Here is a 20,407-nt window from a genome sequence, read left to right as displayed (position 1 = left end):
ATTTTAATGAATTTAATTCTCAGCTAAACAGTAGCCCCTGTTTCTTCTGTTGTCTTTTATTTTTTAGCCCCTATTTACTGTTAAGCTGATACTTTTACAAAGGAGTTAACTATTACATTTTTTGTTACAGATTTATTTTTTTATGCCAAAAAAATATGTTTTATGTCAGTTGCCCAGTTAGGCATAAGCAATCCCTAGAATCTGAACTTTACATACACACTCATTTTCCACATGTTCTTATGGTACTTTACTAAGCAAATTGGTGTCACATTCCTGCATGATTAAACTTGGTTCATTGTTAGTCATCTTAAAAATGTGACTTGGGTCTTACTTTCTTTTAAATGTTGTCAGTGGAATACTGTAGGCTTCTGCTGTTTTCTTTCAGCGAATTCAAGGTCGAAAAGCCAGCCTGGAGGAAATACAGCTTGTTCATTCTGAACATCACTCACTGTTGTATGGCACCAACCCCCTGGATGGACAGAAGCTGGACCCCAGGACACTCCTAGGTCTGTACAGGTCTCCATTCTACTGAGAACTGCACATTCCAGCACTATCATTAGTCAGTGCTGTTGTCAGTTCAAAATACTTGGCAAGCAGTGTTATAAAAAATCAGCTTTTCCAACAGCATTGCTCTGTGGAATGAGTTGTTTACAATAAAAGTCAATGTAGATTAAGAAAATCTAGCATTAGAAAAAATGACAATGCAAGTTCCATGATGTTTACTTTTATATTAACTTTCTTATTTGAATAGAATTTTGTTCACTATGTTTTAGCCTACAGGGATGGATGCATTGTTGAGTTTGTTTGCTTACATTTTTAAACTAAAAGAAAAAAAGGTTTTCACATTCTTTATGCAAGTTTATCTTCACCTTTCCAATTCTTTTGTGTTTTTAGTTCTTTTTTTTTTCTATGACCTTAACAAACGAAGGGCATGGTACCAACTTACTTTAAGTTAAAACTCCTTATTACTATGCCTAGAACACTGCATTTTACAGTAAGATTACATTTTTTAAAAAGTTTATTATTTTTTGAGTAATCTCTATACCCAGTGTGGGGCTCACACTCAGAACCCCAAGATCAAGAGTTGCATGCTCTTCCAACTGAGCCAGCCAGGCACCCTGCATTTTAAATCTTGGTATAATGTGTCTGATGCATGCCTTAACTATGGAATTAAATAGTAAAGTAGATGGCAGAAGTAGAAAACTGATAAATATAATTTTTAATTAGTATATAATTTTTCAAACATTTGCCATCAGATTTTAAAGTAAAATTTACATTGCAGAGCTTTACATAACTTTATATCAGTGATAGAAATAACAGATTTAAGAAAACAGTTTGTAACAAAACCATATTTTAGCTGAAGCAATTCATTATATTAAATTCATTAATATTTTATAATGGAATAACAATATGCAACATGGCAACGCATGCCATAAGGATCATGTTTTAAGTATTTTAACTCAAAGGGCATTTTAGGGCTTTTTCTTGTCCCTTTCAAATAAACCTATTGTGTCAGATCCAAAGTATTGAATTCTTTCACCTAATTCAATACTATTTCTAAATGGATTAACTGGTCCTAAACAGTTCAAAAAGAAATATATGGGAGTTCCTGGGTGGCTCAGTGGGTTAAGCATCCAAATCTTGGTTTTGGCTCAGATCATGATCTGAGGCTGGTGAGATTAAGCCCCCTGTTGGGCTCTTTGTTCAACATGAATGAAGCCTGCTCGAGATTCTTTCCTTCTCCTTCTACCCCTCCCCGACCTTGTGTGCCCACTCACTCTCTCAAATAAATAAATAAGTAATCTTTAAAAAAAACCCACAAAAGCACAGTTGATAATTTTAGAGTTAGCTTTAGATACACTAAGGAGTTCCATAGGCACCTCTTAGGGATCAGTGCAGCAACTTTAGTATTGTTCACAGGCTATGTGATTAAAGATAAACATGGATGTTGCATTGTTAGATACTGATTTTAAGCACTAAATTCAACTCTTTTGGGGGAAATTTTATTTATTTATCAGAGAGCATGCACATGAGTGGTGAGAGGAGGGGGGCAGAGGGAGAGGAAGAAGCAGGCCTCCTCACTGAGCAGGGAACCTAAGTGAGGCTGCATCCCAGGACCTTGGGATCATGACCTGAGCTGAAAGCAGACACTTGAATGACTGAACTACCCAGGTGCACCTAAATTCAACTTTCATAACACCTTTGAACTACATCAGTTTCTCTTATGAATCCAGAAACTTAGCTGGTTTTCCTTAATTCAAATTTTAATTTTATTTTTTAATTTTAATTTCAAAATTTTTCTTCTTTGAAGAAAATTTGAATTTTTGTGGCTTTGTACTTATATCTAAAAGACCAGATTAAAAAAAAAAAAATAAAAGACCAGATTAAAAAAAATAATAATAAAAAAATAAATAAATAAAAGACCAGATTGAAGCTCGCATGTGTAAATATATAGAAATTTATAATCATCAAGATATTTTCCCTTTCTTTATCCCTTTCTTTCACTTCCATACTTCCTTTTTTACCTCAGTCCCTCCCAGTACAGATGTGGGCAGTGATTGGTACCTGTCATTGTGCACACACATTTAATTGAAATTCATTCAACTGTATGATTTTCTGAGTTAAAATGATATTACAGTTTTTGATAGTTAAGTCCTGGAGTTAGAGGGAAGGATTTAAATAAAGGTCCATTATGACCAGGCCTATCAGTCTTTGTATTTTAAAAGACATTGATAATTTATAAAATGATTAGTTTTGAAAATAGGTGCCATTTATCTCCTTAAATACTCTAGACTCTGTAAGGTGACACTTTAAATACATGTTCTCCAGTCATTTCTGGTGCACGGTTTTTCTTTACATTAATATTCCTGTCATTCTTACTACCAGTTACCATTATCTTGTGGCTAGCCAGATATGAATCCATGGATAAGGTAATATAGCATTATTAAAAAATAAACCCAATCAATTCAGTGAATTAAAAATTTTTTACACATTACTAAATTTAAATTATTGATTATTAGGCTGTTTTGTATTATTATAAACATTATTAAAAATTCTTAAGCAGATTATTTATTTTACTTATTCTCTTAGAGTTTAATAATTTTTTAAAAGTACTTTAAATTTGCTTTATTACATTGCAATATTACCTTTAATCCCTTTTTACTGGTTGTGGAATGAAGAATTCAGACATTAAAATATTATTATGTATTTTAATTTCATATGTGACCAATACATCCTTGCAAAATATTTAAGAATACAGAAATATCTTTGTTATGAGCAACAACTTAAGAAAACTTTGCTTTTCTCAAAGCTGTCCATAAATTTTCTCATGTATTTTTTACTGATGTCATTATTCCAGTTTCAACATTTTTCCAAGGTTTCCATATTTTTTCTGTTGATTTCTCATCTTTTTTCCCCTCATCCTTATATGTAATGAGATGTCTTTTTTTTTAAGGTTTTATTTATTTATTCATGAGAGACACGGAGAGAGAGAGGCAGAGACATAGGGAGAGGGAGAAGCAGGCTCCCTTTAGGGAGCCTGATGCAGGATTCAATCCCAGGACACCAGGATCATGCCCTGAGCTGAAGGCAGCCTCTCAACCACTGAGCCACCCAGGCACCCCAAGATGTCTTATTTTTTCATTTGCGATTCCATTTGTTTTATCATTTCCCATCCATTAGCAATTGCATTTTAACTCAACCCAAACAATTTATTATTCACAAAATAAATGTTTTTTGACAACAAAATCTAGATAGATTTTACTGACATGACATGTGAAGTTTGCCACAAACCTATTTTCAATTTTCATCATTATTTGTTTCATTGATCAGCAATACAACAAATAAATTGGGATAGAAATGACCATTGCCTTTTCCTTTAATTACTTTGCAGGGAGGTTTAGGAGTGAATATTTTTGTTTTCTCTATTAAATGTGGTAGATAATGTAGAAAATTAAAATGCAGGTAAAAATGATTAAAAATTCCATGAAATATCAATTCTAAGAGACAGATGCAAGCAAGAATTTGGTATATATTTTAAAGAGGATATATTTCTATTTGTATTATATAGATTTCCCAAAAGGGTTATCCTTTCTATAGTGTTTTCTGATTTGTTTGTTTAAAAATGTAGATTTTGAAGAAGCTTATAGTAAACTTTGTCTTAGTTATATCTGAAGGAGAAATTAAGAATAAGTCTGTGTATTTAAATAGATGTTTTAATATTTAAAACATTTAAAAAATAACTGCTTTTCAAAAACTTGTGGCTTAACACATCACTTTAGAGTGATAACTCAGAATAGCTGAGTTATCTTAAGTAAAGTATATATTAAAAAAAGACGTGATATAGTAAATGATTGTAGGGAAGCTAAAAAAACTTTTGAGACTCAAATTTCATAGGTATGTGTTTGTTCATGTAAGGCAATAGAATCTACACGTAGTATCATTTACTTTGAGCTCTTACCTGTATAAAATTTGATTAATTTTCTTCTAAGTCAAATGATAAATACTATGTGACATATTACATGTTAATAAACACTCAAATTTTAAAAATCATGATTGTATTCCCAATTGATAAATTTTTTTTATATCTTCTTAATGTGTAGGTGACACCTCTCAAAAGATTTTTTCTTCACTACCTTGTGGTGGACTTGGGGTAAGTATGAGTTTTTTTACTGCTTTTAAATAACATAAATTGTCAAAAATATCTCCTTTGATTTATCTGTTCAGGCTGTTTCTCAGTAAAACTTATCCTAGACTTCAGGATTAGGTACGTAATTTATAGGACTCAATTCCCAATGAAAATGCAGATCCCCATGCTCAAAATTTATTAAGAAATTCAAGATGGTGACACAATGAATTAATCCAAGTGTGGGACTCTTCTTACTCTAGGGTTCTGTGTGATTGCACAGATAACATGTCCATAAGCTAGTTTTGCTAGACTTATGTAGCTGAAGAAAAGGTAACGCAAGAGGTTTAACAGTTTTGCAGCAGAATTCAGTACTCAGTAGAGTCACACTGAGTATGCAAGTACATTGTATTCCTGATGAAAATAGCATAAACTTCACAAAGTGCTTTGCATTGTGGCACGTTTTGTTTGTGAACCCCTGGGGCCATTTTTGTCTTCAGTAATTAACAAAGCCTTTTTTGACCCAGGATATTTATACCACATTTCAAAGACAAATTTGTTTGAATCCACTGACATATGAAGAAAAATGTCTACATTTTTGTGGATGATTAGAACACATCCTTTAGCCTGCAATTTATTTAAAGTTAACTGTTACCAGTAACAAATTGTCATCCTATAGAACTAAGTGCTAAGTCATGTTAGGAGAGCATAATTCTAGGTCAGGTTTCAAGGACCGAGGAATTTAAGTCAATTAGGCCTCTTGGATATTGAAGGGAAAGAACTGTGGGTATCATATTTTAGGCAGTATTTTGCTATAACTGAATTCTATACAGGGAAATCCCATATATTTCAAGTTAATTCTACCATTTTGGTGATTCTAGATTTCACAAGAATAATCTTTCTATCCCTTCACCTATGATTTTGCCCTCTCCAGAAATAAGGATGACAACTACAACAGTCAATACCTGCTTGGATTTTAGTTTGCTAACACATAACTGAGGTTTATAACAGCTTTGTGAAATACTTATTGTATATATTTTTTTAATTTTATTTAATCATGAGAGACACAGAGAGAGAGAGAGAGAGAGGCAGAGACACAGGCAGAAAGAGAAGCAGACTCCATGCAGGGAGCCTGATGAGAGACTCAATCCCTGGTCTCCAGGATCACAAATTGAGCCAAAGGCAGACACTCAACCACTGAGTCACCCAGGTGCCCCTGTGAAATAGTTATTATTATTAATACCCTTTTGCAGATGAGAAACTGGAAGGCTCAGAGAAATTATATTTTCCTGAAGTCACATAGTAAAGGGTAAAAGGCTAAAAGTATGAGGTTGATGTTCATGTCTATGTATAGGAGTTCTAAAAGAGCTCATTAGGTTCTTCCATGGTTTTTATCTTCACAATCCCTAGAGCCTCACAGTACAGCAGTGTGGCTGGTATAGTGCCTATGTTTCTACCCCCACCCCCCACCCCCGTCTCATGAATAAATAAATAAAATCTTTAAAAAAATAAAATAGGTTTCATTGGCTTTTGTACTTATTTTCTAACATCTCAAGTGCTCCTTTTAAGAGAATGACTGATTACATGCAAATGAAGCAAAGAATGAAACAAAGCTAATGGCTACTTAGAGGATACAATGATGGGGAGGAAATCAAAACTGTGAAAAGAGAGATGATCATCAAATTTCCACTCCTTTACACTTAATTCATGACCCAGAGCTGAAATGAGGACAACTCCCTAGGATCCACCTCCCAAGTCTGACTTGGGTTGTGCCTATGCAACACTTTTCCTTGAACACAAAGTACCTCTATTCAGCAGCTCTAAACTCATACCACAGTAACTTCTTATTCTTTAGCTAGAACTACTCTAGTAGTAGCAAGCAGTAGCAGGAGGTAGAAGATTGGATTAATCTGACTTTAGTGCTGGAGAAGACTGGAGAGAGGTACTTGTGTTTATTAGATTGGCCTCTGGGTCTTTTAATGGTCTTCTGGTGGTGTTAATATAGGTCCAAATGAGTGTGAACATGTGTGTCCTGCATGTGTGTGCACACACAAGCTTGTCCTTGTTGCTAGTCTAGAGAACTAGTTTGATTTGGCCTTTTTTTTTTTTTTCCTCCAGAAACCAAGTTGTGTTCTAAGGCATTCAGAAACCTCTTGCCCATCATATCTTGGGTTTTGATACAAGTCCTAAGAGAAACTCTGAATACTCTGGATTTGTACCAGTCAAAATTTTTACCTTTGGGATAGTTCTAGACATATTAACTATACAAAGATATCCAATATGAACTGAGAGTGGTCCAACTTCACAGCAGGGATACTCCAGAGAGCTTAGAAAACACTAAAATTGCTCTTGTTGTTAAGGCACTCTTCCAGTTCACATTATCTAAGATGGACACACTGATTTAAATTCCAAAATACTTGATGCTCCCCAATTATTAAAGTAAACTCTAGTCCTAGAATATATACCTTGCTACTAGGGGGCTTTAATATATACCTACTGAAGGCTGATAGATTGACTGGTTTTTGTGTTTTGTTTTGTTTTTTAGATTGGTTTTTGAGGAGACTATCTGGGACATTATGAAATCTGAAAATCCCTACTTCTTATTAAATTTTTACCTAAAATTGCATATGATAGTTTTTAAATTACAGTATAGATAATATATAGTATTATAGTCTTAGGTGTACAATATAGCAATTCAACAATTATAAATATGACCCAGTACTCATCATGATAAGTATATACTCTTTGCCTATGACTATTTGAGAGTAGTTAGTTAAATTGCTCAACGGGCAATTGGTACTTCAGGTGTTTTAAAGTATGTTTTCCAGAATAGCATTTTGAGCAACAATCTCAAGGGTTTTTAATTCCTTTCTGTTTGGTTCTCATTTTCTTAGTTACTATGGCATGACTCACTTTTCATTAGTGTGTGATTATACTACATGAAAATGCATCAATTGCAGAGAGTATTTTACCAAATACCAGGACTTGGTTATCATCTAATGAAATAGATAATTAAGGGATTCTGGAAATAAAAGCCAGTGTAGGACCACTTCACTCCTAAGGGTATATCACTAAAAATAGTGATCATTTTTCTGGCCATCTGACCTGCTGCTGTGTGAAGAAATCTTGAAATCATTTCTCAGCTTTATTTTTCCCTCTTCACTTGATAGGCCACAAAAAAAAACCCACAAAAGCAAGGACGAGCAGGCTTTTATGATAATGTCGTCATCAGCTCCCAGCTTCAAACACTTCTGCGGCTTTTGAGTTGTCATTTATAACTTGGAACTGAATCGACCCATAATTCCCCTGATACACTTAGAGAAATTGATAACAGACTCTGCACTTCTTTTATGGCTTGGAGGAGGCAACTCCAATCACATCACTATTGGCAGGCAATATTATTTTTTGACATGGTTGTAAAAGTATAAAGGAGCTTATGGCATTTGTTTAGATGAGGAATGGGCTCTCAAGCTGTGCTGGGGTTTACAGGACCAGATTAGTGAGAAGCAAAGGGAATATGATGTTTGCAAACAGGATATGATTTTATATATAAGTTTGGGTTTCATGCTCTGTTCCCTGGGGAAAGCCCTGCAGACAGCAGAGAATTCCACTTTTATCCTACAACAGACAAGCTCCTGGTGCCAAAAGGCAGAAAAATAAACGTGGTCAATGGGCAGTGTCAGACCCTTAATTGGAGGAGGAGGAGCTGTGGAAGAAGCAGAACAATTCCCTAAGAGGAATGAGGAATTGCTGAGCATGGGTAGAATCTAGGCCCGCCTAACTGGTCAAAGATGTGCCAAAAATGAGGCTCTGTGAGGTTTAATCAAGGCACCTTCTCCAGCAGCAACTCAGTCAATCTGTGAACATGAAGCTGGCTTTTTATTACAAACTTTTACTCTGCCCATATTCTATCTGATTACTCCTAAATCTGACACACTGTGGAGGTTAGAGATGTCATTTTTGTGATTTGGAGTGGGGGAGATGGGGAGAAAGATTAGGTGGTTGTGGGAAGGAAATTTAAGGCTCATTTCAATTGCCCTAAGGTTTTCAGCAGACATTTCAGTTATGTACTAACTATACTCACTGTACTAGAGGCAGGGTTGGATGAAATGTCTCAAATTTTCTTTCATTCTGTCGGATTTAAAATGTAAGCTCTCCCCTCTGATTTATAAAATTTACATAGATAGATATAAATATTATATATGTACATACATTTATTGTCTGCCATTTTGTCTTTTTATTATTTTACCCATTTATTACATTACGTTGGGTCTTCCCCAGTAACAGTAAAAAAAAGGGTTCTAGTGGCAAATCTTTTAAAGGACCTCACTGACTTTCTGTATTATAATATCAGGAAATGATTTATGACCAAACCTATGGATATATAGTTAAATTCAGTGTAACAGAAATATTTGATTAATATAATTTTCTCCTATTTAGAGTTGTCTTCTTTGAAATACAATAATTTAGAAAGCATAACATATGCCATCATATGTAGAATGAAGGGCAGGCAGGAAAAATAAGACTTTTTTGCCAGTGATTAGATAAGGTGCAGGAATGCAAAGACTAATAAGGCCACTTTTCTCAGTTGCTCATAGCCTATTCATGGACTGATGTGGACAAATGTGCTAAAGGAACACAGAAGAGGGAGCTTCCAGAACAAAAAAGAAAGAAGAGCGATGTGGGGGCTATTCAAGTAGCCATAAGCTAAATAAATTTTCAAGTATAATTAGGAATGAACATACTTGTATGAGTTTGTGGGTGGGGGGTATGGGGAGGTATGTCCAGGAATCAAGTGTTTAGGCTATAATAACACACCATATTTTTAACAATTGCACTAAGCTATTGCTGATTAGTAAGGGATTTTTTTCCCTAAAGCAACAACAACAAAACCTAATGTTTATGCCAAAATTTGTATGTTTTTGAAGTTTTTATATTAAGTCAGGAACCCCCCCTTCCTTTAATTATATGTATTATGTGCTATTCCCATCCAGTTATCCTAAGCAAGCACAATGCCTGGTGTTACATCTGCAGAAAGAGGTGGGGTAGCATCTATTTTTTCCATGCAGTAATCAGGATAATGTTGATTTTCTTTGTATTAATGCTCAGCTCAAACCTGGCTTGTAATCAGTGCTTCATTTCCTCCACTGTTGTTATCAGAGGTGCTTCACAGCCCTCTTCCCTCCAGCACAGTGAGGATCTGCTATGATTTGGATCGATCTTTTCCCCATCTCCCTATCCTATTTGGATTTACATTAATTTTAAACTGGATGCAAGTAATACTAGCAGGAACACCCCATAAGCACCTGGAAAAAGTAAAATTGATAAGCTGCTCTGATGAAATTGTTTCAGAATTTTGGTTCATGTTGTGGGTTCTACAAAAAGATCATGTTGCCCCAGATGTGGAAAATAAAGTACAAAATATTATGCAAACTAGGAAATTCCTTCTAAGTAACAAGGGAAGTTTCCAATATTGCTAATTATATATACTCAATAATAGTTGCAGGGAAGTAGATAATACTCCCCACAGAGATAAACATATATACATTACTCTATGTTTACTGCAAAATGTAAAAGTGTATATAATCTTTAAGTGTCTGATGTTTATTGCAGGGAAGAGGACAATTAGAAAAGAAAACCTTAACTTCCTCCTTAATTCAGTTAGCTGTAGCATCTCATTTGTGATTAAATTCTTTTATTGCTTTGACTTTATGGCTACGCACCACAGGATTAATTTTGAAATTCCATTTTCATTTTCTTATTTAAAGTATACATGAATATAACAAAGCTATTAAAATTCTTCTGTTGTCAACATGGGATATCTTAAAAATGCCATCATTAAAGCTTTACACATGTGTTTTTTACATTCTCAGGACTACAACACCTATAAAAACTGTATGAGCAACACTGTCAACCAAAATAATATCAATAGCAGAGAAGAAGAAAACATATCCATTTCTGGAATTTCTTGTTCTATAATTTTTCTCTGGTCTATAATTCAGTTTCTCTAAAGAAATTGAAACTTAGACTCCCCATTGCTAAAGATAAATGGATTTGATGAACATTAAGCTTTGAATTCAAGAAATTTATAGTTCTATGAAACAAAAACTCTGAGAAACTAAAACACACTTGAATAAATTTGAATATACAATCATCTACTGATTGCCACTTCTGTTAAAAAAACATAAGGCCTGAGTTTAGATGAACATTTAGAGTTGACAAAGGAAATGAGACTACTTAGAAAAAAGGAATCTTTGGTCAATTTCTGTTTTGTGCGGCTTGGAATACAGCTAAATCCTTGCCCATCTCACCTTTTCATTTTGTTGTAAAAAAACTGTATTAATATTTTCATTTGTCATATTTCTACCTTGGATAGTTCCTGATCAAGATATTCATCTCTATAACAAACTAGTAACCAATACAGAATATTGATACAATATTGTTAGATTTGTCTTTGTTAAATATTTTGATGGAAAGTTTAGTAAAGCATAATTTCTAAATTCTCATATTGTAACATTTTCTTTCAAAACCCAAGATTAAAATAAATTAGTGTACTGAATGCTTGAGCCATAGCAAGCAGTTCATGGCAGATTCCCTAGGACTTAATCATATCGAATTCCTGGGTGGTACCCACAGCTCCTGACTCCTAAGCAAGCATCATCATTATTACTGTACAATGTCTTACTTTAAGATGTAAAATTAAGGACTTGAAAGACTAAGCAATGACTTAACAACGCATACACTGAATCATATTTTTTAATGAAGACTATAAAATCTACTGTATTTGAGAATACTATGCATCCAAAATCATTTGGTTAATTGTTACCATAGTAACAAAATTTTTAAATTTATTTATTTTTTCATGAGAGAGAGTGAGAGAGAGAGAAAGAGATTGGCAGAAACAGGCAGAGGGAGAAGCAGGTTCCCTATGGGGAGCCTGATGTGAGACTCTACCCCAAGACCCCAGGATCACACCCTGAGCTAAAGGCAGATGCTCAACCACTGAGCCACCCAGGCGTCACTCATCCTATGCCATTTAGAAGTGTCACCATTTCGAAGAAATAAAAGACAAGTCCTGAAAGTAGTGAAATTCTTTGCTACTAGAGATTACTTTTTTCTTAACCTATTGCCTCTCCTTTAGATATGTCAACATTATTCATTCAATTATTAAATAAATAAGTATTGAGAGGTTCCTATGTGCTAAGTACGGAGCAACTCTGGCCGCATATTCTATTAAATTTTTATTTTCTTTTCAGTTCTCATTCATATCCCTTGTTATGCTTACCACTTGTACTCTGTATTAACCTTTCTCCATTTCTATTCATAAAACTTTAGTGAGAGACACCTGGGAGTCCATGGTGATATGGACTGTAAGAAAAAATATTTGACCTCTTCATTGAATAAGATCCAAAGTAATTTTTCTAATGAAATATTTGTACAGCACAGCCTTCCTTCCTTAGCTTTTTTTTGACAGAGGCATCAAATCTTCATTTTGAGAACTAGTAAGTGAGTGCACTATCCCTCATTAGCTCACTGTTCTACTAAAAGCAAGTATGAAGAAGTCAAACAGCCAATACTAATTGGCTTTAGACTTAATATACTCACAGCTCCTGGAAGCTACCATAACTTGGGGCAGAATCCATTCACTCATTTATTCAGTTGTTTACACAATAAATATTTATTGAGTGCTTATTATAAGCCAGGAACAATAAATCCAGCAATGAGAAAAACAGAAAAAAAATTCTATCCTGGTGGAACATATATTCTTGTGGAGAAGACAGATAAACAAATATGCATTAGTTCAAGTATGTGTGTGTAATGATGAATGTTATGCAGAAAAGAAAGCAAGGAGGGAAGATGGTATGGAATTTGGGGACAGAACTGATGGTTAATGAGAAATGTTACCTTTTGGAGCTAAGCATTGATAAGTAAGGGATGACCTGGGAGTCCTGGTTTCTTTGGTGACTAACTTGAAGGATAACAGGGGATGCCAGAGTAGGCTTGTCAAGATTGCTCACAGTTCTGGATCTCCACCTTCACTTCTGCCTATGAGGATATAACCATCTTAGGGTAGGGTTGTTTTATTTAGAACACAGAAAATTCCCGGCCTCTTTTTTGACTACTGGATTGAGGTGTAGTAGATTTAGTCATACCCTGATATCCTGAAATCTCTCTTAAGGTATGATGTTGGAGGTCTGGAGGAGCTTGAGATGGGATCACAGTTATCCAATCTGTGGTTGGGAGACATCTGGGTAGCTTTAGATCTTAGTATTATATGCTTTGGGCTTCCCAGTAACTGGGAACACTATTTGGACAGCTTCCTATATAAATTGTGCAGCTGCAAATTAGATGCAATACTCTAATACCTGCCCATTTTCAAGTATATTGAAAATACCCTAACATTTACATTATATTTCTCGTGGTTTTTCATGTGCATTTTAGCTGCTTCTTTAGTAGACACTATTATATTGTGGTCTCACTTGTCTTTAGCTCATCCCTGCTGATTTATATCTGAGCTGCTAGATTGAGGGTAACTGATTTATTGATCCTATTAGGTTAGTGCATGAAACGAAGTTAGATTACTTTTCTCTTTGTTCATAACCAATTGTATATTATGCTTATACAGCACAAGAATCACAAACTTTGGAGTCTGAAATCCAGGGCTATGTTTTTCTATTAACTTTCTGTTTGTGATGCTCAGAATCTTTGTTATTAAATGGACTGAATAAAAAATTTCAGCTGTCATATAGGGCTATAGTCTAAACATCTAACTAAGTAAAATTATAACCCTTAACTTTGACTCAGAGGTTTGACTTAATGAAGGAATGATTTAATAGGTGAGATGCTCTGGCCTCTGCAGTGCCAGAGAACCCTTTAAAACATACTTATTGATTCTCACAGAATTGGACTAATACAGTCTCACATCAGAGAGTAGCTTCCAATGATACCTACCTCATGCAGCTTCCAATGATAACCTACCTTATGTCTTTTAATCCTCATAGCCTTCCCAGAAGTCTTGTCACTAAAGGTAGAACTGAGGCTTCTGACTCCATGGAAAAGGAAACAGGCTGAGAAAAGGGAGTAACGTGTTCAAGTCACACAAGTAGTAGGTGGTGAAATCAATAGTTCCTGATTCCCAAGCTTTTAACCACAGTACTATGCACACACAACTCACCATAATGTCAGCCTCATAGGATTATCAACACTCATTTCCCAAATGAAAATATTCCTATCCATAAGAATGCACAATTGTTTCTTTTGCCAAGAGCATTCTCTTTATTGTAATTCCTATGAAGTATTAAATCCATTCATTCAGACATCATTAATTTGAGGTAAAAAATTATGAACCTCTACAGAGCATTTTAATTTGAACTAGAACAGTGAAAAATCCTTGCTTTTGGACCAAAACTACTTTTGGAAAAGTTAGAGAAAAATCTCATTGCACACACCTACTGAGCCAGAGTTAATTTTATTAAGCTGTCTTGGTAGGAACACGGCTCTATCGTGCACTGTCTAGTGATTACAAGGATTTGCACATTGTAAAATATCCTTTCCACAGTATGTTCATCAGATTAAATGAAGTAGTAGGGAAATACTAAGGTGTATTACTGGGCTATATCTCTAATCAATCTTGTTAGGACTGATGAGCAGATTACTGTAAATAACAACAGTAAGGACTCTTAGATTCCTTGATTGACCACATTACCTACAGGAATTCATATATTGCAAAGCCTTGAGTCTGCCAATGTCTTAAGAATCTTAGAATCTTAAAATGTAGCAATTTGCAAAAACAAATATGGTTCTGTACTTGTCACTGGCACATAAATAGTAAAGGGATATTTTTCTGAAGACGAAGAGGACTAAAAATTGTACATGCAAGGTCAGTAGGGCTGCCAGAAAACAGTTGATCATACTGGAAGGGGGTTTGTGGTAGAGCATTAATGTACATGGCATGCCCCTTGTCTCTTCCAGCTGCCGCATTAATAGTTCACGCCTTCTTTCCATATGGAGTATCAGTCACAGTATTCATTCATCATATCCATGGTTTTACTTGGAATCTGAAGATCCTCCCTATAGCCACTTTATTTCTTTTTCATCTCACCATGACTAAAGAAGCTAAGGTGTGGGCATTATAACCTACAAGTGATCCCAAGAGAATGGGCTGTCATTCATGTGTTCCTCCCAGTGTTGAACAAAAGAGAGAAAGCATGTGGGTTCACCCACCCATTGTCATCATAAATCCATCCCAGCTCCATTTCAAAAGTCTCAGGATTTCAGAACATCTAACATGAAATGAATATATACATTTAAAGAACTGGCATGTTGTATCACATGGGAGAAAAGAGAACACCCTGCAGAGCTAACCAAAGAATACAGTAAAGAATACCATAGGTCCTCAGCCCAGAAATATGATGCTCAATATTAGCCTATGGAAGGAAAAAGTGACAGTCATTTAGAGTTATAGAGGGCTTTCAAGAGTTTTTGAAGTATTGCTACCTAAATAGCACCAGAACTGTCCCTGACTGCTTTTATGATTTTAGGGGTTATGTACTTCTGCCAAGACCTACAGTCAGAAAAATCAGCAATGAAAACTCTTTTAACAATTATTTGGCTTATCTGAGCCTCAATTTGTTTGTTTTTTTTGTTTTGTTTTGTTTTTTTTTTAGAGCATGTGCATGTGTGCATGAGTCCAGGGAGGGGTAGAAGGAGAGGGAGGGAGAGAGAATCTTGAGCAGGCTTCACAGTGAGTGCAGAGCCCAGCATGGGGCTCAGTTTTACAACCCTGAGATCATGACCTGAGCTGAAATCAAGAGTTGAACACTTAACCGACGGAGCCATTCAGGTGCCCCTTTTTGTCTTTAATAATCAGGCCTCTCTCTCATCGCATTATTGTGAGGATCAAATGTGATGATAAGTGGCAACTGTGTATAGAGAATGGACACTACTCCAATCTGATGGGTGGCCTTAATTTGGTCTTGCTTTGCAGAAAATAAATAAACTGCTACCTTAAGTGTGTGATTTAAAAACATCTTCAAAGCTCTAATACCTTCAGGTCGCATCTGACATACAACTAATGTTTTCCCATTAGAATCATGTCACTTCAGGGGGACTAGTAAGGGGAGAGCAAGGATTGTTTTTAGAAGCCCTTGTGATGAGGCACATGGGCAGAAAAACTTGATTTAGTAATTAGAACATTTGAATTCAATTCTCTGCATTGTCACTGCTTCAAAAGTATTTCTCTAACTCCTAAAATATAGATTCTGATTCAATAGAACTGGATGGGGTCTGAGAGTCTATATTCCTTCGAACACACATGTGATGTCAATATTGCTGATCCATGGACCACACTTTGAGTGACAAGATCCTGTGTGACTACAGATGGACAAATCATTTAATTAATTCTCTCTCTCTCTAAAATGAATAAATAACTCTTAAAAAAAGATTTGGAGGGATAGCTTGTCTCCTTTGGGCAAATAGTTAATAAGACATGGGAGTTTCTATGAGAAGCAGGGTGAACCATGAAAACAGAGGTCTGGGGCACCCCAGATGTTGCTGGTTGTCAAGCCAGAGAAAGGAGACACATAATTCTAGCAAATGAAAGCTATAAATCTAGGTGTGGTGCTAACTGAAAAAGAAGTATTCTTCATGAAATTATTGATGTAATGCAGGACTTGAATAGGTAAGGGATTTTCACATTTTAGATTTTTTAGCCACAGTCAAACCCTGTCAAGAAATATATTACATAGAATTAATTTTTTTCGTTCATTGACTGATTCATATTTATTAAAGATCTATTATGTGTCAGACCCTGAAGATATAGACACCCAGAGTCCTGCACTCACAGCACTTAACAATAGCTCTCATTATATATCATTAAGGAAAGATCTATAGAACACACAATACAGAAAGTCTTTTTTAAGTTCATATCTGTATTTGGTCAGCTTGCCATAAAAAGATACCACTGGCTAACATTTTTAAATAACAAAGTATTGCTTACTAACAGCTATATAAATATAAGGTAATCCTAAACAATACCTCAATTACTCCATGAAGTCAAAATTGATGGCTTTCCAAGCTTCACAGTCATCGTGCATTTGGAACATCATATAATTAGCCTATTCTGCAAAGAAATCCAGAAAGAAAAGAAATAAACACATACAAAACAAAAACATCTACTTATAAAACCTGATTAACTTTTTAAATAATCACTCCCCCTTTCTGAGATGCTAATGCCTAGGGTAGAAAAATATGCTCCTTTATCCTATTCCTGATGGTAATGAAGATTTGGTCAACTGCATGTTTTAAAAATATATATATTTTCCCATAGTTCTAGAGACTGGAAATTAAAGTTGCAGGCAGGATTGGTTTCACCTGAGGCCTCTCTCCTTGGTTTGCAGATGGCAACTTGTTCGTGTCCTCACCTTGCTTTTTCTCTGTGTGTAAACATCACTGGTGTCTCTTCCTCTACTTACAAGGACACCAGTCACACTACCTCTTTAAAGTCACTATCTATAAATATGGTCACATTGGGGTTAGATCTTTATCATTTGAATTGGGGGGAGGCACAATTCCATCCAGAACAATATCTATATCTAGGGTTGACTTTGATTGGAATTCCAGTTCTGTGTCTTTATCAACAGAGTAACCATTCAAGTTACTTAACCTCTCTAAAGAGACTTCCTCTTTTATAAAAGTGACTAATAGTGCCTTTATTAGACTATCATGAGGAATAAATTAGGTAATGTTTCTGAAATGTTTAACACAGTGCTGGCACTTTTTTGGTGCTTCAATCTGTCTGCTACATCTTTCATTAGATACTGACCAGAGATATTTACTTTGTGCTTCCTTTGGGTAATAAATTTGACTTTATTATCTCTTTCACTGCATCTACTGACATGCTAGGCTTCTCTCTCTCTCTGAATCTTTCCTACTCCTACCTCTACTTTCACTCTTCCTGGAAAGGAAATAAGTACTGGAATCTTCAGCTCTAACCCTAAAAGTAGAGGCTTGAGGATTGAAAACCTTCTCAAATACCTCTCAATTGGTAAAAGGTAATTATCCTATTTCCTAAAACAAAAAAGAAATTTGGCTTGCAGATGCCATTATACATACTATATAGAGCTTAAAACAGAATAAGCTCTGTAGAAAAATTAAAACTAAAGTTTCTCAGAAATTAAATCAAGCTGATATGATTCCAGTGACTTAAAAATATTAGGTAATTTCTAAGTTACCAAATCGAGATACTGTCTGCAGAAATAGCTGATCCACAATGGATGATTCATTTAAATGATATACTTTACCTGATGTAATGCAAAAGTTAAAAAGTACTTAATTTCTTTCATAGTTTTAATTTTTATACAGCGTGCCTAAAATGGTACAGAATCAGTACTGTGATGAAAACCTGTTTCTTTGTTGAGTCTGGTATCTCACAGGAGGTTTCTATGGGCATCTGATCATTATTTAAGCTTAAACTCAATTATTCAGAAATGCCCCGTGGCCCAAGCAGCAGCATAGCATAGCAGCAGCTGCTTACTAAACTGCTTAATGTTGGCTGAGGAGTTTCAGTTCCCAACTTTCAGGGTGAAATATCCAAGGCATCCGTGGAAGAATCATGTACCACATTAACCATGCACAGTGCATATGAAACCTGTTCTGTTAATGGGCAAACTAGTATTATATTTAACTCTGGGAATATTTCCGAGAAGAATCAACAAGCTGCATTTAGATTTTACAGAGGAGACTGTGCCTAAATTCCTTTTCTTCTAAGTCATTCTCCTTCCCTTTTAAATACTTTCACATCCACTTTCAGTACAGGTAGCTTAATTTCTATCATGTGCGGCTTTTCAGAGCATTAGCTTTGTTTCGGGTGCCAATGATTGAGCTATGCTGGATGTGCTTGGAAAAGGCCGACATTCATTCAGGAAACTCCAGTTGAACTAGATCCATATGCAGCTAGAAAAAAAAGTAGCTTTCTGATTAGAAGTAGTTTTTGGCTTCCAGCATTATCACAGATGATTTTTGTTTTTGATGTGTGGCTGAATAGAAAGTAATTTTGGAACCAAAACTCTGGAATATTTTTTTCCTTAGTGAACTTTTACTGAGAGCTTACTGCTCTCACTGTCGTATTGCACTTGGTTAAGCACTTTGAATGCATTGACTAATACTAATAATAATCCTCTGAGGAAAGCTGTGTCATCTCTATATTTATTTAGAGCATGGTTAATAAACTTGCCCAGGTTTGAAAAATTTGTAAGTGGAAATGGTAGTTTTCAAGGTCTCTCACTCAAATTCTAATGTCAGCCAGATAGATAAGGTGGTATTACACTAAACATTGATAAAATCATTGCCAAAGCTACCACCAAAAGAGTTTTGGAAAAAGGTGGAGAAGTCCAAACATTGGCTCATTGAAAAGTCTGTTAAAAAAGCTTATCAGAAAACCTGACAATTTCTCCAAATTCTGGGGTTTATGAAGGCCTCCAGGTATAAACTATTACTGGAATTATTAGGCAGATTATTAGTAGTCATTCCCTCTTGGTGTACAACATACCTTGTTCAGGGTAATTTATTAATAAAACTAACACGGGGCTCCTGGGTGACTCATTTGGTTAACATCCAACTCTTGGTTTCCGCTCAGGCCATGATGTCAAGAGTGGAAAGATCTAGCCCTGTGTCAGGTTTGCACTGAACAGGGTGTCTGCTTGAGATTCTTTCTCTTCCTTGTCCTCCCTGTCTCTTTCTCCCTCACCTCCTGTGTGCGTGCTCTCTCTCTCAAATAAGTAAAATCTAAAAAAAAAAAGAAAAAAAAAGAGGTCATTAAAAGAAAAACAAAACCCCTCCTAACCCACATTTCTTAAAAAAAAAAAAAGATTTATCTATTTGTTTTAGAGAGAGAGCATGGGCATGTACACACATGTGCAAGTTGAGGGAGGAGCAGAGGGAGAGGGAGAGAGAAAATCTCTGGTAGACTCCCTGCTGACTGTGAGCCTGATGTGGGACTTGATCCAATGATTCTGAGATCATGACCTAAGCTGAAATCAAATGTCAGTGGCTCAACCGACTGAGCCATTTAGGAACCCCACCTAACAAACACTTCTAATTTTACCTCCAGCTTCCCTTTTTTTTCTGTCTCTTTTACCCAAATAGAGTTCTATCTGTGTACAATTTGGAAGGAAAGTCCTTTCTCTATGAAATCAATGCTCCTCAAATTATTATGTGGTAAAGGTCAAGATTTTGTTTGATTACTTTTTTTTAAATTTTTATTTATTTATGATAGTCACAGAGAGAGAGAGAGAGAGAGGCAGAGACACAGGCAGAGGGAGAACAGGCTCCATGCACCGGGAGCCTGATGTGGGATTCGATCCCGGGTCTCCAGGATCGCGCCCTGAGCCAAAGGCAGGCACCAAACCGCTGCGCCACCCAGGGATCCCTGATTACTTTTTATTTCTTGTCATAGAGCAATGCTTTCCATAAAATGCAATAAAAAAGAATTACTAAAAATGAGATACAAAAAACATACACAATAAAAACTCATTCTTATTGGATTGAACAGATATAAAATTATTCTAAAAAATTGCTATAGAAGTTGCTAAATGCTTGCTTTTGTTTATCTTACTGTAGACTGAGACCCTCACGGTGCCATGAACCACACTTTGAGTAGCAGTATTGTAGACCAGTGTTTTTTACTGATTGAATTTAAATTTGCCATCTTGTTAGTTGTTTTATATTTACATCTGTTATTTGCTTGTTTGTTTTCTTTTTCTGCTTTCCTTTGGATTGAATATT

The 20,407-nt window shown here is 35.4% G+C and overlaps 1 protein-coding gene across 23 annotated transcripts in view; it reads left to right on the top strand.

Annotated features, from left to right (window-relative positions):
* The window catches only part of HDAC9 (histone deacetylase 9), a 1,013,161-nt gene that overhangs the window by 754,360 nt on the left and 238,394 nt on the right, over nt 1-20,407 (top strand). For all 23 annotated transcript variants that reach the window (XM_077856623.1, XM_077856624.1, XM_077856625.1 and 20 more), the window contains 2 exons: nt 386-506; nt 4,602-4,651. In XM_077856623.1, the coding sequence (XP_077712749.1) occupies nt 386-506; nt 4,602-4,651 (171 nt within the window). The remainder of the gene's footprint in view (nt 1-385; nt 507-4,601; nt 4,652-20,407) is intronic.

This window comes from Canis aureus, chromosome 18 (genome assembly GCF_053574225.1).
Source record: "Canis aureus isolate CA01 chromosome 18, VMU_Caureus_v.1.0, whole genome shotgun sequence".
Classification (NCBI taxonomy): Eukaryota; Metazoa; Chordata; class Mammalia; order Carnivora; family Canidae; genus Canis; species Canis aureus.
Note: the sequence above shows the minus strand (reverse complement) of the source record. Positions and strands in the feature narration are given on the sequence as shown.